This window comes from Somniosus microcephalus, chromosome 14, assembly GCF_052327205.1.
Source record: "Somniosus microcephalus isolate GS21.2 chromosome 14, FLI_Smic_1.0, whole genome shotgun sequence".
In the NCBI taxonomy this organism is placed as follows: domain Eukaryota; kingdom Metazoa; phylum Chordata; class Chondrichthyes; order Squaliformes; family Somniosidae; genus Somniosus; species Somniosus microcephalus.
The window spans coordinates 134,937,415-134,964,456 of record NC_141000.1 but is presented as its reverse complement, the minus strand read 5'-3'; the positions used below and the strand labels follow the sequence as shown (position 1 = coordinate 134,964,456).

Here is a 27,042-nt window from a genome sequence, read left to right as displayed (position 1 = left end):
GCCTCCCTGCACTCCTCTCCTGGGGTTGGGGGAGACGGTGCTGTTAAGTAGGGAAAAGTGGCTGATCTTCTGGGTCCTACCTTCCTGTTGGTATTTACACATGAAGGTGGGGGATAGTGGAGGAAAATGCAGCCCATGGTGTCACTTGTTTTCCTGTCGTGCTCCAAGCTTCCCTTAATTGTAAATTGTATTCCCACCTCTATTTCCTTATTACATTTGTAGAATTCATTTACGTGTGAATGTAGACAGTACGAAGGTTAGGTTTCTTATTTATAATGTTAACTTCTTCATTCTTTCACTGTTAATCAGTGTTCATCTATTCCTTGAATTTTCGCTAACCATGTGCACTTGGAGTTTCCCATTTTCAGTGTATTACTTTTAACATCAACTCAGTCTTTTTGCTTTGGTTTGCTTTGGTCTCCTTTGAATAAGCTTAAAGAATCAGCCACTTTGTGTGTTAAGTGCAGAGGGGGTTGGAGAAGACAGGACGTAACCAATATTGCTTCGGTATTTTTAAAGCAACAATGGTTCAGTGTCTTTGCCTTTTTCAATGACAATTTATGAACAAGAAGTTGAACATTACTAAAAATGAGGCAGGCTTGTGCTCACAGTTGTTTGTGTTCCTTTAACCTTCGACAGTTTATAATTAAATGCTCTCAGAGCTCCAGCCATAGACTTGACTATCTACCGAGCTATCTATCGCTAATTATTTGTGTTTCAGAAGCCTGTAGGCAAAGATGAGTTTGTTAAAATTCGGAAGAGAGACTTAGAGAGACTAACAACTGAGACTATGCAAATCAAGGACTTTCTACCTAAGATTCTTAATGGAGAATTCCTGGAGAGCTCTCACCAACTGGAAATAGCAGAAACAAGTGAGTGTTTTGCTTTGGTGTTTTCTGTTGGAAGACTGCACTTCAGCTTATGAATAAGCAGCCATGGAGATTTGGTTACCTGTTAACACTGCAAAATTGTTAACCGCAAAGTTTTAAAAATTGCATTTTTCTTTCCTAATTTATGTATTTACTGCAGTTAAGTAGATGCTGTTTTTAAGAAACGGCATTATTAATGTTGGACACCGTGTGTTTAGGATATGGTACCGGGTCCGGGCAGTGTACAGGACATGGTACAGGGTTAGGGCAGTGTATTTAGGACATGGTACAGGGTTAGGGCAGTGTATATAGGATATGGTACAGGGTTAGGGCAGTGTATATAGGATATGGTACAGGGTTAGGGCAGTGTATATAGGATATGGTACAGGGTTAGGGCAGTGTATATAGGACATGGTACAGGGTTAGGGCAGTGTATACAGGATATGGTACAGGGTTCGGGCAGTGTACAGGAAACATAGAAGATAGGAGCAGGAGTAGGCCATTCGGCCCCTCTAGCCTGCTCCGCCATTCAATGCGATCATGGCTGACCATCCAAGTTCAGTACCCGGTCCCTGCTTTCTCCCCATACCGCTTGATCCCTTTAGCCTTAAGAAATATATCCAACTCCTCCTTGAATATATTTAATGAATTGGCCTCTACTGCCGTCTGTGGTAGAGAATTCCACAGGTTCACCACTCTCTGGGTGAAGAAATTCCTCCTCATTTCTGTCCTAAAAGGCCTACCCCTTATCCTTAGACTGTGACCCCTGGTTCTGGATTCCCCGACCATCGGGAACATCCTCCCTACATCTAGTCTGTCCAGTCCTGCCAGAATTTTAAAAGTTTCAATGAGATCCCCTCTCATTCTTCTAAACTCCAGCGAGTACAAGCCCAATCGACCCAATCTCTCCTCATACGTCATTCCTGCCATCCCAGGTATCAACCTGGTGAATCTTCGCTGAACTCCTTCCATGGCGAGAATATCCTTCCTCAGATAAGGCGACCAAAACTGCACACAATACTCAAGATGTGGTCTCACCAAGGCCCTGTACAACTGCAGCAAGACATCCTTGTTCTTGTACTCAAACCCTCTCGCTATGAAGGCCAACATACTATTTGCCTTCTTAACCGCCTGCTGCACCTGCATGCTTACCTTCAGCGACTGGTGCACAAGGACACCCAGGTCTCGTTGCACTTCCCCTTCTCCCAATCTATTGCCATTCAGATAATAATCTGCCTTCCTGTTTTTGACACCAAAGTGGATAACCTCACATTTATCCACGTTATATTGCATCTGCCATGCTTCTGCCCAATCACCCAACCTGTCCAAATCATCCTGGAGTTTCTCGGCATCCTCCTCACAGCACACACGCCCACCCAGCTTTGTGCCGTCTGCAAATTTGGAGATATTACATCTAGTTCCCTCGTCCAGATCATTAATATATATTGTGAATAGCTGGGGTCCAAGGACCGATCCCTGCGGTACCCCACTAGTCACTGCCTGCCACTCGGAAAAAGACCCGTTTATTCCAACTCTTTGCTTTCTATCTGCTAACCAGTTCTCTATCCAAGTCAATACCTTGCCCCCAATCCCATGTGCCTTAATTTTACACGCTAATCTCTTATGTTGGACCTTATCGAAAGCCTTCTAAAAGTCCAAATACACCACATCCACTGGTTCTCCCTTATCTATTGTACTAGTTACATCCTCAAAAAATTCCAGTAGATTAGTCAAGCACAATTTACCTTTTGTAAATCCATGTTGACTTTGTCCGATCCTGTCACTGTTTTCCAAGTGCTCTGCTATTACATCTTTAATAATGGACTCTAGCATTTTCCCCACTACCGATGTCAGGCTTACCGGTCTGTAATTACCCGTTTTCTCTCTACCACCTTTTTTGAATAGTGGGGTAACATTAGCTACCCTCCAATCCATGGGTACTGTTCCAGATTCCATCGAGTGTTGGAAGATGATCAGCAATGCATTTACTATTTCTAGGGCCACTTCCTTAAGTTCCCTAGGATGTAGATTATCAGGCCCTGGGGATTTATCGGCCTTCAATCCCATCAATTTTCCTAACACCATTTCCCTACAAATACTGATTTCTTTCAGTTCCTCCCTTTCATCAGACCCTATGTTCCCCGACATTTCTGGGAGGTTATTTGTGTCCTCCTTTGTGAAGACAGAACCAAAAAATGTATTTAATTGGTCTGCCATTTCTTTGTTCCCCATTATAAATTCCCCTGATTCTGACCGCAAGGGACCTAAGCTTGACTTCACCAATCTTTTTCTCTTCACATATCTATAAAAGCTTTTACAGTCAGTTTTTATGTTCCCTACAAGCTTACTCTCATATTCTATTTTCCCTTTCTTAATTAATCCCTTTGTCCTCCTTTGTTGAATCCTAAACTGCTCCCAATCCTCTGGATTACTGCTTTTTTTGGCCAATTTATATGTCCTCTCCTTGGATCTTATGCTATCCCTAATTTCTCTCGTTAGCCACGGTTGAGTCACCTTTTTTGTTTTATTTTTATGCCAAACTGGGATGAACAAATTCTGTAGTTCATCCATGCGGTCTTTGAATGTTTGCCATTGCCTATCCACCGTTAACCCTTTGAGTGACATTCCCCAATCAATCCTACCCAATTCGCGCCTCAGACCATTGTAGTTTCCTTTATTTAAATTCAGGACCCTAGTCTCTGAGTCAACTACTTCATTCTCCATCTTAATGAAGAATTTGATCATATTATGATCGCTCCGACCCAAGGGGCCTCGTACAACAAGATTGCTAATTAATCCTTTCTCGTTACATAATACCCAGTCGAAGATGGCCTGATCTCTGGTTGGTTCCTCGACATATTGGTCCAGGAAACCATCCCGTATACACTCCAGGAATTCCTCCTCCACAGTATTGTTACTAATGTGGTTAGCCCAATCTATATGTAGATTAAAGTCACCCATGATGACTGCTGTGCCCTTTTTGCACGCTTCTCTAATTTCCCTTTTAATGCCATCCCCAACCTCCGCATTACTGTTTGGAGGTCTATATACCACTCCCACTAACGTTTTCTGCCCCTTGGTATTTCTCAGTTCTACCCATACAGATTCCACATGGTACAGGGTTCGGCAGTGTATATAGGACATGGTACAGGGTTAGGGCAGTGTATATAGGACATGGTACAGGGTTAGGGCAGTGTATATAGGACATGGTACAGGGTTCAGGCAGTGTATATAAGGACATGGTACAGGGTTAGGGCAGTGTATATAGGACATGGTACAGGGTTAGGGCAGTGTATATAGGACATGGTACAGGGTTAGGGCAGTGTATATAGGACATGGTACAGGGTTCGGGCAGTGTATATAAGGACATGGTACAGGGTTAGGGCAGTGTATATAGGACATGGTACAGGGTTAGGGCAGTGTATATAGGACATGGTACAGGGTTAGGGCAGTGTATACAGGATATGGTACAGGGTTAGGGCAGTGTATATAGGATATGGTACAGGGTTAGGGCAGTGTATATAGGATATGGTACAGGGTTAGGGCAGTGTATATAGGACATGGTACAGGGTTAGGGCAGTGTATATAGGACATGGTACAGGGTTAGGGCAGTGTATACAGGATATGGTACAGGGTTAGGGCAGTGTATATAGGACATGGTACAGGGTTAGGGCAGTGTATATAGGATGTGGTACAGGGTTAGGGCAGTGTATACAGGATATGGTACAGGGTTAGGGCAGTGTATACAGGATATGGTACAGGGTTAGGGCAGTGTATATAGGACATGGTACAGGGTTAGGGCAGTGTATATAGGACATGGTACAGGGTTAGGGCAGTGTATATAGGACATGGTACAGGGTTCGGGCAGTGTATATAAGGACATGGTACAGGGTTAGGGCAGTGTATATAGGACATGGTACAGGGTTAGGGCAGTGTATATAGGACATGGTACAGGGTTAGGGCAGTGTATACAGGATATGGTACAGGGTTAGGGCAGTGTATATAGGATATGGTACAGGGTTAGGGCAGTGTATATAGGATATGGTACAGGGTTAGGGCAGTGTATATAGGACATGGTACAGGGTTAGGGCAGTGTATATAGGACATGGTACAGGGTTAGGGCAGTGTATACAGGATATGGTACAGGGTTAGGGCAGTGTATACAGGATGTGGTACAGGGTTAGGGCAGTGTATACAGGATATGGTACAGGGTTAGGGCAGTGTATACAGGATGTGGTACAGGGTTAGGGCAGTGTATATAGGATGTGGTACAGGGTTAGGGCAGTGTATACAGGATATGGTACAGGGTTAGGGCAGTGTATATAGGACATGGTACAGGGTTAGGGCAGTGTATATAGGATATGGTACAGGGTTAGGGCAGTGTATATAGGACATGGTACAGGGTTAGGGCAGTGTATATAGGACATGGTACAGGGTTAGGGCAGTGTATATAGGATATGGTACAGGGTTAGGGCAGTGTATATAGGATGTGGTACAGGGTTAGGGCAGTGTATACAGGATATGGTACAGGGTTAGGGCAGTGTATATAGGACATGGTACAGGGTTAGGGCAGTGTATACAGGATATGGTACAGGGTTAGGGCAGTGTATATAGGACATGGTACAGGGTTAGGGCAGTGTATACAGGATATGGTACAGGGTTAGGGCAGTGTATATAGGACATGGTACAGGGTTAGGGCAGTGTATATAGGACATGGTACAGGGTTAGGGCAGTGTATACAGGATATGGTACAGGGTTAGGGCAGTGTATATAGGACATGGTACAGGGTTAGGGCAGTGTATACAGGATATGGTACAGGGTTAGGGCAGTGTATACAGGATATGGTACAGGGTTAGGGCAGTGTATATAGGACATGGTACAGGGTTAGGGCAGTGTATATAGGATATGGTACAGGGTTAGGGCAGTGTATACAGGATATGGTACAGGGTTAGGGCAGTGTATATAGGATATGGTACAGGGTTAGGGCAGTGTATATAGGATATGGTACAGGGTTAGGGCAGTGTATATAAGACATGGTACAGGGTTAGGGCAGTGTATACAGGATATGGTACAGGGTTAGGGCAGTGTATATAGGACATGGTACAGGGTTAGGGCAGTGTATATAGGATATGGTACAGGGTTAGGGCAGTGTATATAGGACATGGTACAGGGTTAGGGCAGTGTATATAGGACATGGTACAGGGTTAGGGCAGTGTATATAGGACATGGTACAGGGTTCGGGCAGTGTATATAAGGACATGGTACAGGGTTAGGGCAGTGTATATAGGACATGGTACAGGGTTAGGGCAGTGTATATAGGACATGGTACAGGGTTAGGGCAGTGTATACAGGATATGGTACAGGGTTAGGGCAGTGTATATAGGATATGGTACAGGGTTAGGGCTGTGTATATAGGATATGGTACAGGGTTAGGGCAGTGTATATAGGACATGGTACAGGGTTAGGGCAGTGTATATAGGACATGGTACAGGGTTAGGGCAGTGTATACAGGATATGGTACAGGGTTAGGGCAGTGTATACAGGATGTGGTACAGGGTTAGGGCAGTGTATACAGGATATGGTACAGGGTTAGGGCAGTGTATACAGGATGTGGTACAGGGTTAGGGCAGTGTATATAGGATGTGGTACAGGGTTAGGGCAGTGTATACAGGATATGGTACAGGGTTAGGGCAGTGTATATAGGACATGGTACAGGGTTAGGGCAGTGTATATAGGATATGGTACAGGGTTAGGGCAGTGTATATAGGACATGGTACAGGGTTAGGGCAGTGTATATAGGACATGGTACAGGGTTAGGGCAGTGTATATAGGATATGGTACAGGGTTAGGGCAGTGTATATAGGATGTGGTACAGGGTTAGGGCAGTGTATACAGGATATGGTACAGGGTTAGGGCAGTGTATATAGGACATGGTACAGGGTTAGGGCAGTGTATACAGGATATGGTACAGGGTTAGGGCAGTGTATATAGGACATGGTACAGGGTTAGGGCAGTGTATATAGGACATGGTACAGGGTTAGGGCAGTGTATATAGGACATGGTACAGGGTTAGGGCAGTGTATATAGGACATGGTACAGGGTTAGGGCAGTGTATACAGGATATGGTACAGGGTTAGGGCAGTGTATATAGGACATGGTACAGGGTTAGGGCAGTGTATATAGGACATGGTACAGGGTTAGGGCAGTGTATACAGGATATGGTACAGGGTTAGGGCAGTGTATATAGGACATGGTACAGGGTTAGGGCAGTGTATACAGGATATGGTACAGGGTTAGGGCAGTGTATATAGGACATGGTACAGGGTTAGGGCAGTGTATACAGGACATGGTACAGGGTTAGGGCAGTGTATACAGGATATGGTACAGGGTTAGGGCAGTGTATACAGGATATGGTACAGGGTTAGGGCAGTGTATATAGGACATGGTACAGGGTTAGGGCAGTGTATATAGGATATGGTACAGGGTTAGGGCAGTGTATACAGGATATGGTACAGGGTTAGGGCAGTGTATACAGGATATGGTACAGGGTTAGGGCAGTGTATACAGGATATGGTACAGGGTTAGGGCAGTGTATACAGGATATGGTACAGGGTTAGGGCAGTGTATATAGGATATGGTACAGGGTTAGGGCAGTGTATATAGGACATGGTACAGGGTTAGGGCAGTGTATATAGGACATGGTACAGGGTTAGGGCAGTGTATACAGGATATGGTACAGGGTTAGGGCAGTGTATATAGGACATGGTACAGGGTTAGGGCAGTGTATACAGGATATGGTACAGGGTTAGGGCAGTGTATATAGGACATGGTACAGGGTTAGGGCAGTGTATACAGGACATGGTACAGGGTTAGGGCAGTGTATACAGGATATGGTACAGGGTTAGGGCAGTGTATACAGGATATGGTACAGGGTTAGGGCAGTGTATACAGGATATGGTACAGGGTTAGGGCAGTGTATACAGGATATGGTACAGGGTTAGGGCAGTGTATATAGGATATGGTACAGGGTTAGGGCAGTGTATATAAGACATGGTACAGGGTTAGGGCAGTGTATACAGGATATGGTACAGGGTTAGGGCAGTGTATATAGGATATGGTACAGGGTTAGGGCAGTGTATATAAGACATGGTACAGGGTTAGGGCAGTGTATATAGGACATGGTACAGGGTTAGGGCAGTGTATATAGGATATGGTACAGGGTTAGGGCAGTGTATACAGGATATGGTACAGGGTTAGGGCAGTGTATACAGGATATGGTACAGGGTTAGGGCAGTGTATACAGGATATGGTACAGGGTTAGGGCAGTGTATATAGGATATGGTACAGGTTTATATTGCCAACAAATATTGATGAAGGAATTGATTAAAGAATATGAAAACACATGGGCTGAAAAAAGACTGAACATACCAAGCCATCTGGTGTCCAATCGTGGAGTTATCCTGATGAATAATTGTAGAATGTTGATAGATAATGAAGTCTTGGAATTCAATTTAAGGGCCTTTGATTATAAGTTGTCGAAGGAACAGATGCATCTGTCTTCCTCATTTTTTTGAATATTCTTCAACTTCTGCTTAAAAACGATGTATGTGAAGATGGAATTTCATTGGGGAAGTGCTTGAGTAGTCATAGGCAATATAACTTTTTCCAATTCTTATTGAAGATTACCACTTTCCTATCGATTAAGGTGTAGTTGAAACATAATATAGAATGAATATATACTGCATTCACTTACAAATATCACTCAAACCTTTATCACTGGTTAGACCTCAGCTGGAGTATTGTGTTCAGTTCTGGACACCACACTTTAGGAAGGATATCAAGGCCTTAAACAGAGTGCAGAGGAGATTTACTAGTATGGTACCAGGGTTGAGGGACTTCACTTATGTGTAGAGACTGGAGAAGCTTGGGTTGTTCTCCTTGGAGCAAAGAAGATTAAGGGGAGAGTTAATAGAGCTGTTCACAATTGAGGGATTTTGATAAAGTAGATAGGGAGAAACTGTTTCCACTGGCAGGAGGATCAGTAACCAGAGGACACAGATTTAAGATAATTGGCAAAAAAGCCAGAGGGGAGATGAGGAGAATTTATTTTTACTCGGCAAGTTATTATCTGGAATACACTGCCTGAAAAGGCGGTGGAAGCAGATTCAAAAGTAACTTTCAAAAGGGAATTGGATTAATACTTTCAGAGGATAAATGTGCAGGGCTCTGGGGAAAGAGCAGGGGAGAGGGACTAATTTGATAGCTCTTTCAAAGAGCCAGCACAGGCACGATGGGCTGAATGGCCTCATTCTTTCTTGTATAATTCTATGAAGAGCAGGATAAGGAAAGCTAAGAGGAGTGTGAGGGAAACATTGCAAACAAACATCAAAAGGAGCAGTGTAGTAGTTTACAAGTATATCAATAAAAGGGGAATTGTTAAAAGCAAAGTGGGACTCTGAGAAAAGATTGCCAAATTTGTAGATGATGATCAAGAAATGGCAGAGATATTTAATAAGTACTTCTCATCGGTCTTTACTAAAGAGAAGGGTATTGGGGAGGAGGTGAATCCTTCAGTATTTGAGAGCGAGATGAGCAATATTATGATGGATAAAAGGAACATTTTAGATAAGATAGTCAGGCTAAAAGAAGACAAAATGCCAGGGCCCAAAAGGATACATCCCAGGATCCTGAGAGAGGAAATTGCCAAGGCTCGAGAAATTATATTTCAGGGCTCTCTTGAATGTGGATGTGTGCTGGAGAGTGGCTAATGCAGTACTCTGTTTTAAAAGGAAGATATAGCTAATCTGGGTAATTACAGGCCAATTAGCTTGATATCTGTGGTAGGGATGCAATTACCAGGTATCTAGATAAAGAGAAAATACTGTAGTTGGAAGTAGCCAGCATGGATTTCAAAAGGGTTGATCGTGCTTGACAAACTTTGTAAAATTCTTTGAGGTAACGGACATGGTAGATGGGGAAATACAGTGCAGCTATTATACTTGTGAAGCACAATTTGCATTTAACAAATCCTTGATTAACTCATGCATATCTTAACTCTTAGTAATTTGATCTTGATTGGAGCTTTTAAGAGGCTGCGTATGGTAGCCTAGTGGTTATGGTATTGGATTAACTAACCCAGAAGTTAAGAGTTCATAATCCCGCCATGGTAAATTGTGAAATTGAATTTAATAAATTTGGTAATTTGTTGGCTGGGACCAGGAAATCACCATAAACTGCTGGATTGTTGTAAAAATCCAACAGGAAAGGGAAGGCAACCTGTTGTTGGTTGATTAATATTCTTGAGCACCTCGATGCTGCATTTACCATGTTACTCACATCACAACAACAAGTTAAAAACACAAGTAAGATCAAACCGCAATCCTCTCTGGATTGACGGTTTTAATTTAAGAATTCTCTACCCAGCTACCCAGACTTAAAACGTCCCTCCTACGCCCAATGGTGCCTGGAATGGGACCATGTTAAACATCACAGTTACACTTCCAGACCACCTGTCAGCAAAGCCATGGAAAATCAGCTAGTGTGGGTAAATTCATGGAAAGCCCATTGGAGGGTAGGATTGAACCTTGGATGTGAAATACTCCATGTTACTGCTACATCAAGCCTTAGTGTAAAGCAGCCTTTTACACAGTGTCAGAGTTATGGCTTCTCTATACATGTACTATTTCTGTATTGCAGCTTTGGAGAAAAGGGAACAGGAGAATGAACAGTTACGATTGGATTGTGATCATTTTAAAGCTAGGCTGCAAACAGCACAGGCAGACTGCCAAAAGGAGCGAGAGGTAACATTTCATTAAGCAATGTCCCGCTCCTCTCGATTTAGTGCTACTGAGTCTCGTATGTGAATTTTTATAACATAGCCCAGAAATTCGATGGCACCCTGTGTTTTTCAAGTGTAAAGCAGGTGGCTAACAGTCCAATATGGTGGCAGGAGGGGCACGCACGCTCATTGCGCACTGAAGGGACGCTGCCGCCATGTTTGTGAAGGCAGAAAAAGAGGGGCCACGAGCCACACCTGAAATAGGCCAAATAGGGGGCCGAATAAGAAAGACTTGCATTTCTATGGAGCCTTTCACAACCTCAGGACGTCCCAAAGCGCTTTACAGCCAATTAAGTACTTTTGAAGTGTAGTCACTGTTGTAATGTAGGAAATGCAACAGCCAATTTACGCACAGCAAGCTCCCATAAACTTCTTCTTCTTAGGCAGTCCCTCGGAACCGAGGATGACTTGCTTCCACATTAAAAATGAGTTCGCAGGTGACTGATTAGTCCAATGCGGGACCTACAGTCTCTGTCACAGGTGGGGCAGACGGTGGTTGAAGGGGCAGGTGGGTGTGGTGCTTGGGTTGACGTGCGCTCCTTGCGCTGCCTGCGCTTGGCTTCCGCTTGCTCCCAGCGAAGAGACTCGAGGTGTTCGGCGCCTTCCCGGATGCTTCTCCTCCACTTTGTGCGGTCTTGGGCCAGGGATTCCCAGGTGTCGGTGGAGATGTTACACTTTTTCAAGGAGGCTTTGAGGGTGCCCTTGAAGTGTTTCCTCTGCCCACCTGGGGCTCCGAATAGAGCGCTTGTTTTGGGAGTCTCGTATCGGGCATGTGGACAATGTGACCCGTCCATCAGAGCTGATTGAGCGTGGGCGTGGTCAAAGCTTCGATGCTGGGGATGTTGGCCTGAGTAAGAACACTGTTCCCATAAACAGTGATGTGATCAATGACCAGATCATCTGTTTTATTCATGTTGGTTGAGGGATAATTATTGGCCAGGACACTGGGGAGATCTGCTCTGCTCTTCGAAATAGCACCATAGGATCTTTTACATCCACCCGAGAGAGTGGACGGGGCCTCAGTTTAACGTCCCATCCAAAAATACGGCACCTCAGACAGTGCATCGCTCCCTCAGTACTTCCCCTCCGACACTGCAGCGCTCCCTCCGTACTGCCCTTCCGACAGTGCAGCGCTCCCTCAGTACTGCCCTTCCGACAGTGCAGCGCTCCCTCAGTACTGCCCCTCTGACCGTGCAGCACTCCCTCAGTACTGCCCCTCCGACAGTACAATGCTCCCTCAGTACTGCTCCTCTGACCATGCAGCACTCCCTCAGTACTGCCCCTCACTCATGCCTCTCCCTCAGCACTGCACTAAAGTGTCAGCCTAGATTATAGGGGGCGATTTTCCCAGCCCTGAGGAGGCGGGTTTGGAGGTGGGACAGTTGGTAAAATTGCAAAAAGTGAGTGTGGGTTCGGAACCCGCCTCCGCGCAACTTTTCCGGAGGCAGACTTCAGGAGTGCGATTCGGCCCTGCCTCCAAGAAGCGGTATAGGCAGTTAAGACCCTTAACAAGCGCTTAAGGGCCCCTGTAATCCTATTTTGCCAGGCCTTTGTTATTTTGCCACATTTACAGCGTGTTGCACGTCGCTCCTAAACCACGCCAGCTAACCCTGGCGGGTTGACAAGTGGCTGGCTTCCTCACAGCTACAGCTCCACCATAAAAACGGAGCTTTCAACAGGGATGAGTTGCAGGTGGCAGAACTTTTGTTGCGCAGGTCTTTGAGCACTTTTTCCAGGCCTACTGAAGTCGGAGGTGGTGCAGCTGAGATCTGGGACCTCCTGGGGAAACCCTCTCCCCACTTGAACTGAGCACTTTTCCCCAATGGAGGTATCTACCAGCAGCATGGGAAATATTTATTTCCTTTCATCATGGACCTCAGATTCGGACGAGAAGCAGCCACAGCAGCGGCAGAACAGCAGCAGGAGCGTGAACCTGCTGCTCACCCACCTGATTGTGCACAGGGCAGAAGGTGCCAGCGCATGGCAGCACGTCGCTGCAGGAGATACCCTTCACTCAGGGTTTACAGACAGAGGATGAGCTTCCTCAACATGAGTGAGCAGCAGTGCCAAAGGAGGCTGAGACTTTCGCGAGAGGTTGTCGGAGACATCTGCGCAATGCTGCACCAACACCTGGAGCCCAGAGGATCCGATGGACACCTCTTATCAGTAGCTGCCAAAGTCACCACCGCACTCAATTTTTTTGCTTCAGGCTCCTTCCAGGGATCATCAGCGGCATCTCCCAATCGGCCGCCCACAGTTGCATCACGCAGTTTACCGATGCCCTCTTCGCAAAGGCGCACAATTACATCAACTTTTCAACTGATCAAGCAAGTATAACCGCGTGCGTGGTTGGATTCGCAAATATGGCAGGCTTGCCAATGGTGCAGGGTGTCATAGACTGCACACATGTGGCCCTGATGGCACCCCATCACAACCCAGCTATTTTTGTCAACCGCAAGGGCTTCCATTCCCTCAATGTACAACTGGGGTGTAACCACAAGAAGGACGTTTGCGCCAAGTACTGTGGCAGTTGCCATGACTCGCTCATCCTGCGGCAGTCTAGTGTGCCTCTGCTCTTCAAGCCGCCAAACCAAATTAACTGATGGCTACTTGGAGACAAGGGCTACCCCCTGAAGACGTGGCCAATGACACCGATCAGGAGGCCAGAGAACGAAGCTGAGGAGCGCTACAATGCCAGCCGCATTTCGACCAGGTCCATCATCGAACAAACCATCGGCTTGCTGAAGATGCAGTTCAGATGCCTTGACCGATCAGGTGGAGCCCTGCAGTACTCAGCAGCCAGGGTCTCCAGAATGGTCGTGGTCTGCTGTGCGCTGCACAATATCGTACAGCATCGTGGCTTGCAGCTTCCTGAGAAGCAAGTGGCTCAGTACATAGCCTCCTCAGATGAAGAGGAGGAGGAGGAGAATGATGACCGAGCAGAGGCGCAGCAGCAGCACACGAGCACGTTGCTGGCCGGAATGCAAGGGATGCACTCACCTTGTCCAGATTTGCTTAGGCTGCCCATTGTAACACATGTGCTTGGCTCCTTCTTAACACAAGATACACAATGGACATGACTCTCTGGCTTCCTCTCACTCATGACCACCAACCTGACCAAGCAAATCTCGCTGAGGCCGCAATGTGAAACTTCCAAAACCGAAATCACAGAGGCCACAACGTCAACAGTTTGCCATCACCAGAGTTTAATACATTCACAAAGGGATGGCATTTAATTATTAAACACAAAAAACCACCCAAGTGACTGCCCGTGTGACTAATTGTGCTTTATCTTCCTCTTATGCGTGCTCCTACGTGGTGCTTCCCCTGTGGCTTCAGCAGAAGTGGAGGCCCATTGCTCACTTTCATGCTGTTCCTGCTTCGACAGCTTTGGTGGGTGTCCTCTGGGTTTGCGAGCCTGTGAGGGCTCGCCAAAAGCCTGCTCCTCCTGCGGCTGTGCAGGGGTTGAGACGCCCATCTCAATTGGGTGAGGACTCTGGTGGGGCTCTGACCGAGGGCAGCGCAGTGGCATGGAAGTGTGAGCGCTTGGAGAGGAGCCCCCACTTCTTTGTTCTCTGCCACCAACATCCCTCTCATGGGTCAGACCCACCTCAGCGCTAGCAAGTGGCTTGTCAGCAACTTGCTGCACATCAGGGGGCCATGAGGACCCGTGTCCTTGTACACCAGTCACTGAAGGCAAACATGCAGGTGCAGCAAGCAGTTAGGAAGGCAAATGGTATGTAGGCCTTCATTGCAAGAGGATTTGAGTACAGGAGCAAGGATGACTTACTACAGTTGTACAGGTCCTTGGTGAGACCACACCTGGAGTACTGTGTACAGTTTTGGTCTCCTTACCTAAGAAAGGATATACAGGTACTTGCCATAGAGGGAGTGCAGCGAAGGTCCACCAGACTGATTCCTGGGATGGCAGGACTGTCGTATGAGGAGAGATTGGGTCGACTAGGCCTGTATTCACTAGAGTTTAGAAGAATGAGAGGGGATCTCATTGAAACGTATACAATTCTGACAGGGCTAGACAGACTGGATGCAGGGAGGATGTTTCCCCTGGCTGGGGGGTCTAGAACGAGAGATCACAGTCTCAGGATACGGGGTAGGACATTTAGGACTGAGATGAGGAGAAATTACTTCACTCAGAGGGTGGTGAACCTGTGAAATTCTCTACCACAGAAGGCTGTGGAGGCCAAGTCACTGAATATATTTAAGAAGGAGATAGATTTCTAGACACAAAAGGCATCAAGGGGTATGGGGAGAGAGCGGGAATATGGTATTGAGATAGAGGATCAGCCATGATCATATTGAATGGCGGAGCAGGCTCGAAGGGACGAATAGCCTGCACCTACTCCTATTTTTCTATATTTCTATGTCTGCACTGGCAGTCCTACTGCTGAAGACTTCCATGAAGCTCTGGTCTCTCTGATCAATAGCTGTCCATCGCTCCTCCAGAGATGTCAGTCTATTCTGAACATTGACCATATTTTCAACACTCTGGCGACTTATCTCCTCTATGGCCCTGGCCATCATCTGCAGAGAGGCAGCCATTGATACCACGGAGGTAGACATCGCTTCCACGGAGGTAGCCAACCTTTCCGAGGAGATGTGCTCATGCGCCAATGACTCCACAAAGGCTCTGCTCATATTCGAGTTGGACTCCTCCATCCTCTCCACACATGCAGTGACCCTGGAGACAAAACTTGCCAGAGACTCCTGCACCTGTTCCTGGAGTTCCAGCACCGCTCTCCTTCTGGATGGACCCGGAGGCACAGGGTCCACATGCAGCTGAGCAGAGCTAGGAGAGTCCTGCGACCTCCGACGAGGACTCTCCACTGCTGTCTCTGTCTCCACCACGTGCTGATGCTCACTTGTGAGCTGTGATACACCAGGTGACAACACGAATCTCTCCTGAAGGTCCCACCGAGGTGTGTGTATCTTCTCTTCTTAGGCAGTTCCTCGGAACCGAGGATGACTTGCTTCCACACTGAAAATGAGTTCTCAGGTGACTGATGAGTCCAATTAGAGACCTAGTCTCTGTCACAGGTGGGGCAGACGGTGGTTGAACGGGCGGGTGGGTGGAGTGCTTGGGGTGACGTGCGCTCCTTCCGCTGTTAGCGCTTGGCTTCTGCTTGCTCCCGGCGAAGAGACTCGAGTGCCTAGAAATTCAGTTGGGCGCGCCAGCCGTTAGCACCTTAGGAGGAGTAGATCTCGAGCGCTAGGCGCTTAGCGCCCGGGCGCAGCGCGATCTGCGCCTCGCCCCAACTTCAGTACACATTTAGCGCCGGCGCAAAGTCTTAGCGCGCGCCCTGCTGCACGCGCAGATCATGATGTCATTTACTAGTGCAACGCCCTTTGTGCGCCCCGACCTGGAACTTCACTCGCGCCGCCCCATTGTGCGCCGGGCGGCCCGAACGACTGTGAAGTGGAACGGTACACAGCCGAGGCGGGTCGCGGGGAGCGCTAATTAAAGGGCACTTACCCTGCACTATAAAGGGCAGCCATTTTGCAGCATTCACTCTTGTGCAACGGTTTTTTGGAGAGAGACCAAGGAGGAGAGCTTACTGGTTTGGACCAACACTAAGACAGGTATTTTTGGCTCAGGCCAGAGCTTAGCAATTATCTTTGCCTTCATTGAGAGCTCATTGTTTGCCAGCATATAATGGGGGCTGCATTGGGTGCCAATGCTGACTTTCAGCCTTATGCCAGAAGGGCTTACAGACGCCGTGAGAGAGTGGCAGCCCTGGCTAGACGCAGAGGGGGCAACAGGCGTCGCCAACTGAGGCCTTACCCACCCAGGGTATACCGCCAGCAGTCCTCCTATCTGACCATGTCTGCCGCGATGTGTGTAAGGAGGCTGCGATTCAGAAGGGAGGTGGTTGCAGACATCTGCCAGCTGCTTCAGAGAGATCTGCAGCCACAGCTGATGCGCAGGACGTCTCTGTCGGTGGCAGTGAAGGTGACGGTGGCTCTCAACTTCTATGCCACCGGCTCCTTCCAATCCGCTGCTGGGGACATCGCTAACATCTCCCAGTTCGCCGTGCATTGCTGCATCCGCCAGGTGACCGAAGCCCTTTTCAGAAGGAGACATCAATTCATCTCCTTCCCCATGACCCTGGACAAGCAGCAGCAGCGTGCAGTGGGATTTGCAAGAATAGCGGGCTTCCCCATGGTGCAGGGCGCCATTGACTGCACGCATGTGGCTTTGCGGGCACCTCTGGAGCATGCCGAGGATTACCGCAACCGGAAGGGCTACCATTCCCTCAACGTACAGCTGGTGTGTGACCACAGGCAGCGCATCCTAGCTGTCAATGCCCGCTTTCCAGGCAGCAGCCACGATGCCTTTATCCTGCGACAGACAACTGTGGCTGACATGTTCCAGGCACAGCCTCCCCCAAGAGGATGGCTTATCGGGGACAAAGGCTATCCTTTGTGTTCCTGGCTCATGACCCCGCTCCGCGCACCCACGACCCCTGCTGAAGAGGCATACAATGAGAGCCATCAAGCGACTAGGAACATCATAGAACAAACAATCGGCGTCCTCAAGCAACGGTTCCGCTGTCTCGATCGCTCCGGGGGAGCCCTCCAGTATTCGCAGGACCGAGTCTCCCAATTTGTCGTCGTTTGCTGCATGCTGCACAACCTGGCTATCCGCAGGACTCAGGCACTGCCACCTCACGTTGGACCCCCACCTCAGGAGGAGGAGCATGAGGAGGAGGAGGACGAGGAGTACCAGCCCAGGAGGGAGGCACAAGGTCCAAGGGCTGCTCGTCGGTGGCTTATTGAACGTCACTTCTAGGCCCCCTGTCAGGGAATGGCTTGTGCCAATGAAAGAACATGATTGCAGCCGCTCCGCAAGCCCTCAGGCGGTTAAGGCAACAAACACTTCAAAGATCAAACATGGACAATGTTAATAAATAAAATGCTTTATTGTACAAACTCAGGGCCCTTCCCACATGAAAACCAAAAACAGACGAAACCCCCAAAAAACACTCAAACACATTACTCACTCCCACAACCTGGAGAGGATTAATAAAACAGTGCAACTAAAATGGCTGTCATCCTCGGACTTCGTAAAATACAAACATCACATCCTCGGCCTTCAAAAAACAAACATCACATCCTCGGCCTTCAAAAAACAAACATCCAATTCTCGGCCTCAAAAAACAAACATCCAATTCTCGGCCTCAAAAAGCAAACATCCAATTCTCGGCCTCAAAAAACAAACATCCAATTCTCGGCCTCAAAAAACAAACATCCAATTCTCGGCCTCAAAAAACAAACACAACTGGCCACACATTCGACTTTTTGGCCCGCTAGGTCGATGCCTTGGCCATCTTTGTGTGGCCCCTGCCCGCCCTGCTGCTCCTCCTCAAAGTAAGGCCATTGGCTGTTGCAAGGCTGGGGGCAGGCTCCAGAGGGGCACATGTCGTGACGGCAGATGCCCTTGGGGGTCGGCCTAGTCGAGGTCTGGCCGTCGAGCGGGCGGCTGTTGAATGCTGCAGCTGTGGCTGGCCAGCATCAGTCGCTGCAGCAGCTCCTGACAGCTCCACTGGGGGAGTGGCAGTGGCGGCTGGAGGAATGGGGGCAAGCTGGCGGATGGCAGGCGCTCGCTGGTCGCCTGAGACACTGACACTCGCCCGGACCAGCACTGCAGCATGCGCACCAATCTGCCGAGGGACAGACCGCTGTGCTGCTGCAGCGCGCCGGGTGCCCTGGCGATGCCTGGCTGACACAGCGAGTGTGGCAGCAGTGAGTGCCCGTGTTGACCTGTTCAGTGACCTCATCAGAGCACCCAGTGACTGCACGACACCACTGATCAGCTGCCCACTCGCTGCCTGAGCTGCCCCGAATGCCGCACGACTCGCTGCCTGATCTGCCCCGAATGCCGCCCGACTCGCTGCCTGCTCTGCCCCGAATTCCGCCAAACTGATGGCCTGTGAGGCCCCGACGTCGGTGACACTCCAAGAGAGGGACTCGATGGCCTCAGGCAACCGTGCCACTACCCCCATGAGCTCCGTGTGCCGGCGCTCCGAGTCCGCGGACAAGTCCTCGAGGCGTTCCATCTCCTCGGCGAAGACCATCTCCGGACTGGAGGCCGGACTCTCCCTCTGGGGAGAAGGCCGCCGAGCTGGCCGACCCTTCCTGCGTTGCTGGAGGCCGCTGGGCCCAGCAATTGGACTCCCCTCCGACCCTTCCCCCCTCTGGGGAGAAGGCCGCCGAGCTGGCACCCCCCTCCCGCGTTTCTGCAGGCCGCAGGTCCCATGAGCTCCCCTCCCCTCCGACACTTCCGCGACGCTCCCCTCCAGGGAAGACGTGTCCCCTACATTGGCATGGGTTGCCACGGCTGAGGGTTCCCCTGATGGGCCGCCTTCCTCTTGCTCCTCCTCCTCTGAGGGGCTGTCACTGGCAAGTTCAGGGACCTCCTCCTCACCATCTGAAAGCAGGAAGGCACAAGAGTAGCTTTAGAGTGAGGAGAGGGCGTCAGCGAGGGATGCATGAGTGGTGGCATTCAGCGCATTGGTCGGACAGTGGCAAAGGATGTAGATCTGATGCGCAAGTGGGACGAGAGAGGTCCAAACGTTGATGTCCTTACCATTGGTGCCCAGAACAGGGTCGGCATCTCCACATGCAACGGGGCCAATCACCCGGGCACCCATGATGCGCTCCACGCGATGTTGAAGCTCGGTGAGCGGCTGGATCTGGGGTCGGCCTCCCCCGGTCGCAGTCCGGCTCTTCCTATTATTAGCCAGCTTGGCCTGCAAGAGAAAGGACGGCCTCTAAGTACAGTGTGTCGCCCTGATCTTGTGTGCACTGCCTCCCATGGTGGAATAGCCTGGCCAGTGTGTCGCCCTGATCTTATGTGTACCGCCTCCCATGGTGGAATAGCTTGGCCAGTGTGTTAAGTGCAGAATGTGCAATTGATGTTCATGCCTGTTCCATAGCTGCTGGATGAGGGCTGGCCATTAGGGCTTTCAGGTCCCTTTGCCCATAATGTGAGGTGCACATGCAAGGATGAGGAGGTCACTGGAAAGGGTACTCACCCTGACAATCCGCGTGAGGTCATTAAACTTTTTGCGGCATTGGACACCGGTCCTGGGGACCTCGCTGTTGGCTGACACCTTGCTGGCGACATGCCTCCAGGCTCTCCGGTAGGCGCGGACCGGCGCCTTCCTGCCATTGTCCGGGTACAAAATATGGCGCCTCTTCTCCACACCACCAACCAGCACACTCAGATCACGCTCTGAGAAGCGCTGCGCTCGTTCACGGGCCCTCTGCATGGCTTCAGGCGCTATTTGGGTCCAGCAGCAGTGTTCAGGCCTAGCTGGAGGGCTCCACTATCCAGGGCGTGGCAGCAGACAAAGTCGACCCTTCCCCCTTAAGAGCTGGCCGGCGCCAGGGTGTCTGCTGTCAATCACGAGATGGCCGCACCTGCGCTGCGCCCGGCCTGGGCGCTCTCGCTCAGCACCTCCGGCTTAGCGCCTAAAGAGAGGCGTCCAGCACCAGTTTTAGCGCTCGAGCAAACTCTTAGGGCGAAGCTAATGAATATCGCAGAAGTGGCCTCGATTTGGCGGCAGGCGCAAACTTTAGCGGCCGCCCGACTTTAACGCCCCAAAAGTGGCTACAATGAATTTCTAGGCTGAGGTGTTCAGCGCCTTTCCGGATGCTTCTCCTCCACTTTGTGCAGTCTTGGGCCAGGGATTCCCAGGTGTCAGTGGGAATGTTACACTTTTTCAAGGAGGCTGTGAGGGTGTCCTTGAAGCGTTTCCTCTGCCCACCTGGGGCTCTCTTGCCGTGTCGGAGCTCCGAGTAGAGTGCTTGTTTTGGGAGTCTCGTATCGGGCATGCGGACGATGTGGCCAAAGCTTCGATGCTGGGGATGTTGGCCTGAGCGAGAACACTGACGTTGGTGCACCTATCCTGCCAATGGATTTGCAGGATCTTGTGGAGGCAGCGTTGGTGGTACCTCTCCAGTGCTTTGAGGTGCCTGCTGTACATGGTCCATGTCGCTGAGGCATACAGGAGGGTGGCTATCACTACTGCTCTGTAGACCATGAGCTTGGTGCTGGGTTTGAGGTCCTGGTCTTCAAACACTCTCTTCCTCAGGCGACTGAAGGCTGCACTGGCAAACTGAAGACGGTGTTGGACTTCGTCATCGATGTCTGCCCTTGTTGACAGTAGGCTCCCGAGGTATGGAAAGTGGTCCACGTTGTCCAAGGTCTCATCATGGATTTTGCTAATAGGGGAGCAGTACTGTGTGGCGGGGGCAGGTTGGTAGAGGACCTTTGTCTTACAGATGTTTAGTGTTAGGCCCATGCTCTCGTATGCTTCGGTGAAGGTGTTGACGATGGTTTGGAGTCTGACCTCAAAGTGTGCGCAGACGCAAGCGTCGTCTGCATACTGTAATTCGATGACAGAGGATGGGACAACCTTGGATCTGGACTGGAGGCGATGGAGGTTGAACAGTTTCCCGTTTGTTTTGTAGATTAGCTCCACTCCAGCGGGGAGCTTACTGAGGGTGGGATGGAGCATTGCAGCCAGGAAGATCGAGAAGAGCGTTGGTGCGATGACACAGCCTTGCTTGACCCCAGTCCATACGTGAATTGGGTCTGTGGTGGATCCGTTGGTCAGGATCACAGCTTGCATATCGTCGTGAAGTAGGCAGAGGATGGTGACAAAGTTTTGAGGGCAGCCAAATATGAGGAGGACACTCCATAATCCCTCACGGTTGACGGTGTTGAAGGCCTTTGTGAGGTCAAAGAAGGCCATGTACAGTGGTTGGTGCTGTTCCCTGCATTTCTCTTGTAGTTGACGTGCAGTGAAGATCATCTCCATTGTGCCCCTTAGTGGGCGGAATCCGCATTGCGACTCTGAAAGGAGCTCTTCAGCCACTGGGAGAAGGCGATTGAGCAGGATTCTTGCGATGACTTTCCCTTGAATATTCTCAACAACTGAGCCTTCACAGCCCTTTGGGGTAGAGAATTCCAAAGATTCACTTCCCTCTGAGTGAAGAAATTTCTCCTCATCTCAGTCTTAAATGGCCGACCACTTATTCTGAGACTGTGACCCCTGGTTCTGGACTCCCCAGCCAGGGGAAACATCCTCCCTGCATCTACCCTGTCAAGTCCTGTAAGAATTTTGTATGTTTCAACGAGATCACCTCTCATTCTTTTAAACTCTAGAGAATATAGGCTTAGTCTACTCAATCTATCCTCATAGGACAATCTCCCCATCCCAGGCACCAGTCTGGTGAACCTTCGTTGCACTCCCTCTATGGCAAGTATATCCTTCCTTAGGTAAGGAGACCAAAACTGTACACAATTCTCAAGGTGTGGTCTCACCAGGGCCCTATATGTTTGCAGTAAGATATCTTTACTCTTATACTCAAATCCTCTTGTAATAAAGGCCAACATACCATTTGCTTTCTTAATTGCTTGCTGTACCTGCATGTTAACTTTCAATGATTCATGTACAAGGACACCCAGGTCCCTCTGAACACCAATATTTCCCAATCTCTCACTATTTAAAAAATACTCTGATTTCCTATTTTTCCTATCGAAGTGGATAACTTCACATTTCTCCACATTATATTCCATTTGCCATGTTCTTGCCCACTCAGTCTGTCTATATCCCCTTGAAGCCTCTTTTCATCCTCCTCACAACTTACATTCCCACCTAGCTTTGTATCATCAGAAAACTTGGATACACTTGGTCCCCTCATCCCAATCATTGATATAGATTGTGAATAGCTGAGGCCCAAGCACTGATCCTTGCAGTACCCCACTAGTTACAGCCTGCCAACCCGAACATGACCCGTTTATTCCTACTCTCTGATTTCTGTCCATTAACCAATCCACCGGTTCCCCCTTATCTATTCTGCTAGTTACAACCTCAAAAAACTCTTAACAGATTTGTCAAATATGATTTCCCTTTCAAAAATCCGTGTTGACTCTGCCCAATCCTATTATTATTTTCCAAGTGTCCTGTTACCACGTTCTTAATAATAGATTCTAGCATTTTCTCTGCCACTGATGTCAGGCTAACTGGTCTGTAGTTCCCCGTTTTCTCTTTCCCTCCTTTCTTAAATAGTGGGGTTACATTTGCTACTTTCCAATCGCAGGAACCGTTCTAGAATCTGGAATTTTGGAAGATGACAACCAATACATCCACTATCTCTATAGCCACATCTTTCAAAACCCTAGGATGTAAGCTATCAGTCCCATTAATTTCTCCAGAACTATTTTTTTACTAATACTAATTTCTTTCAGTTCCTCATTCTCGCTAGACCCTTGGCTCTCCACTATTTCCGAGAAGTTCTTTGCGTCTTCTTCCGTGAAGACAAACACAAAATATTTGTTTAATTTCACTGCCATTTCCTTATTACCCATTATAATTTCTCCTGTCTCAACCTGTAAGGGACCCACATTTACTTTCGCTAATCCTTTCCTTTTTACATACCTATAGAAACTTTTACAGTCTGTTTTTATGTCTTTTGCTAGTTTACTCTCATATTCTATTTTCCCTTTCTTTATCAATTTCTTAGTCCTCCTTTGTTGAATTCTAAAATCCTCCCAATCCTCAGGCTTACTGCTCTTTTTGACAACATTATAAGCCTCTTCCTTTGATCTAATACTATCTTTAACTTCTCTTGTTAGCCACTCACTACTGTATCTACAGATCTAATGCACTGAAGGGTCTTCAGATGAACAAGTCAAAGTTCAGAGTAAGCGATGTTGATACGCAATTTTACAACCACTAATGTCAGCAGGGAACGATCCCTGCACAGAACAGGTCGGCTCAAGGCACACCCGTTATTGGGCCTTGGCCTCATTTAACATAAGATCGGCGCGCTGTACACAGGCGTTGCCAGGCACTGAAGAGGATTTCAATACTGGGCCTTTGCGTCACAGGCAGCAACCCTCAGCTAGTTCCGAGGGCGGGGGGCATGGGAGGAAAGAATGATTGGGGGGGTGGTGCGGGGGAAGGGAGAGAGCCTTTGGGAGGGGGGCAGGAGCTGTGATCAGGAGGTAGGTTATTGGGAGGGGGGGAGCGATTGGTGGGTGGGACGGTGATCGGGAGGGGCAGGACTGTAGGGTGCAGCGATCAGGGGCGGGGCGTTGATCGGGAGGGGGCAGGATGGTGATCGGGAGGGGCGTTGATGGTGGGCGGGGCGGTGATTAGGAGCGGCGCTGATGGGGTGCGGGGCTGATCCTCTATTTCAATACCATATTCCTGCTCTCTTCCGCTACCCCTTGATGTCTTTTGTATCTAGAAATCTATCTCCTTCTTAAATATATTCAGTGACTTGGCCTCCACTGCCTTCTGTGGTAGAGAATTCCACAGGTTCACCACGCTCTGAGTGAAGAAATTTCTCCTCATCTCAGTCCTACATGTCCTACCCTGTATCCTGAGACTGTGATCCCTCGTTCTAGACCCCCCAGCCAGGGAAAACATCCTCCCTGTACCCAGTCTGTCCAGCCCTGTCAGAATTGTATACGTTTCAATGAGATCCCCTCTCATTCTTCTAAACTTTAGTGAATACAGGCCTAATCGACCCAATCTCTCCTCATACAACAGTCCTGCCATCCCAGGAATCAGTCTGGTGAATCTTCGCTGCACTCCTTCTATGGCAAATATATCCTCTCTTAGGTAAGGAGACCAAAACTTCACACAGTACGCCAGGTGTGGTCTCACCAAGGCCCTGTATAACTGTAGTAAGACATCCTTGCTCCTGTACTCAAATCCTCTTGCAATGAAGGCCAACATACCATTTGCCTTCCTAACTGCTTGCTGCACCTGCATGTTTGCTTTCAGTGACTGGTGTACAAGGACACCCAGGTCCCTTTGTACATCAACATTTCCCAATCTATCACCATTTAAATAATACTCTGCCTTTCTGTTTTTTCTACCGAAGGGCATTCTGAAGGTGGAGGGCGAACAGTCAGAGGTCGTGGTTCACATTGGTATCAACGACATGGGTAGAAAGAGGGATGAGGTCCTGCAACAAGAATTTAGGGAGCTAGGTAGCAGATTAAAAAGCAGGACCTCAAAGGTTGTAATCTCTGGATTACTCCCGGTGCCACGTGCTAGTGAGTATAGAAATACGAGGATAGAGCAGATGAATGCGTGGCTAAAGAGTTGGTGCAGGAGGGAGGGTTTTAGTTTCCTGGATCACTGGGTCTGCTTCTGGGGAAGGTGGGACTTGTACAAGTCGGACGGGTTGCACCTGAACCAGAACGGGACCAACATCCTTGCGGGGAGGTTTGCTAGTGCTGTTCGGGGGGGGGGGGGCGGTTTAGACTAACTTGGCAGGGGGATGGGATACAGAGTGGAGCTATAGTAGGGGGTGATGCACAGCCAAATATAGAGGAAAAAACAAGTCAGTCTGGAAGGCAGAGCAAATACGTAACGACACAAGGGAGTACGGCAAGGCTGGATGGCATTTATTTTAATGCAAGGAGTCTTGCGAGTAAGGCAGATGAATTGAAGGTGTTGATGAACACATGGGAGTATGATATTGTTGCTATCACAGAGACATGGTTGAGGGAGGGGCAGGACTGGCAGCTCAATATTCCGGGGTATAGAATCTTCAGGCGAGACAGAGGGGGGTGTAAAAGAGGAGAGGGTGTCGCAATATTAATCAAGGAGTCAATTACTGCTGTAAGGAGGGATGATATCTTAGCAGGTTCCTCTAATGAGGCCATATGGGTAGAACTTAAAAACAAAAAGGGGGCAATACAGCTGGGAGTGTACTACAGGCCCCCAAACAGTCAGGGAGAGATAGAGGAACAGATATGTAGGCAAATCTCAGAGAAGTGTAGAAATAATAGGGTAATAATAGTAGGGGATTTCAACTTCCCCAATGTTAACTGGGATAGTCAGAGTGTGAAAGGCTTAGAGGGTGTGGAATTCTTAAAGTGCATCCAGGAGAGCTTTTTGAGCCAGCATGTAGAAAGTCCTACAAGAGAAGGGGCGGTACTGGACCTAATTCTCGTGAATGTAGCCAGGCAAGTGGTAGAAGTGTCAGTAGAACATTTTGGTGACAGTGACCATAATTTGGTGAGATTTAAGGTAGTCATGGAAAAGGACAAAGATGGACCTGAAATAAAGGTTCTAAATTGGGGGAAGGCTGATTTTAATATGATAAGGCAGGATCTGGCCAAAGTGGACTGGGATCAGCTACTTGTAGGAAAATCCACATCGGAGCACTGGGAGTCTTTCGGAAAGGAAATAGAGAGAGTACAACGGCAACATGTTCCCGTAAAGGTCAAGGGTGGGACCAACAAGTCCAGGGAACCCTGGATGTTAAGGGATATACAAGAACGGATTAGGAAAAAAAGGGAGGCTATTGGCAGATACAAAGGACTAAAAGCAGTGGAAGCCCTAGAGGAGTATATAAAGTGCAAGGGGTTACTTAAAAAAGAAAGTAGGAGAGCGAAGAAGGGGCATGAAAAAACACTGGCAGGCAAAATAAAGGAAAATCCCAAGGTGTTTTATAAGTATATTAATGACAAGAGGATAACCAGGGAAAGAGTAGAGCCCATTAGGGACCAAAGTGGCAATCTGTGTGTAGAGCCGGAAGATGTAGGTGAGGTTTTAAATGAATATTTTGCATCTCTGTTCACTATAGAGAAGGACGATGTAGGCATAGAAATCAGGCAGGTGATTGTGATATACTTGAACAAATTAGCATTGAGAGGGAAGAGGTACTAGCGGTTTTAGCTGGCTTAAAAGTGGATAAATCCCCAGGCCCAGACGAGATGTATCCCAGGCTGCTGTGTGAGGCAAGGGAGGAGATTGCAGGGGCTCTGACACAAATTTTCAGAACTTCTCTGGCCACAGGGGAGGTACCAGAGGACTGGAGGACAGCTAACGTAGTACCATTATTCAAGTAGGCAGTAGGGATAAACCAGGGAGCCTGACATCAGTGGTAGGAAAATTATTGGAAAAAATTCTGAGGGACAGAATTAGTCTCCACTACGAGAGGCAAGGATTAATCAAGGATAGTCAGCATGGCTTTGTCAGGGGGAGATCATGTCTAACCAATTTGATTGAATTTTTTGAGGGGGTGACTAGGTGTGTGGATGAGGGTAGTGCAGCTGATGTAGTCTACATGGACTTCAGTAAGGCTTTTGACAAAGTCCCGCATGGGAAACTGGTCAAGAAGGTAAGAGCCCATGGGATCCAGGGCAATTTGGCACATTGGATCCAAAATTGGCTTAGTGGCAGGAGGCAGAGGGTGATGGTCGAAGGTTGTTTTTGTGACTGGAAGCCTGTGTCCAGTGGTGTACCGCAAGGATCGGTGCTGGGTCCCTTGCTGTTTGTA

The 27,042-nt window shown here is 48.6% G+C and overlaps 1 protein-coding gene across 1 annotated transcript in view; it reads left to right on the top strand.

Moving 5' to 3' along the window:
* The window catches only part of hsf2bp (heat shock transcription factor 2 binding protein), a 182,896-nt gene that overhangs the window by 46,679 nt on the left and 109,175 nt on the right, over nucleotides 1-27,042 (top strand). The window contains exons 2-3 of the mRNA XM_086007357.1: nucleotides 722-872; nucleotides 10,566-10,669. Of these exons, the coding sequence (XP_085863483.1) occupies nucleotides 722-872; nucleotides 10,566-10,669 (255 nt within the window). The remainder of the gene's footprint in view (nucleotides 1-721; nucleotides 873-10,565; nucleotides 10,670-27,042) is intronic.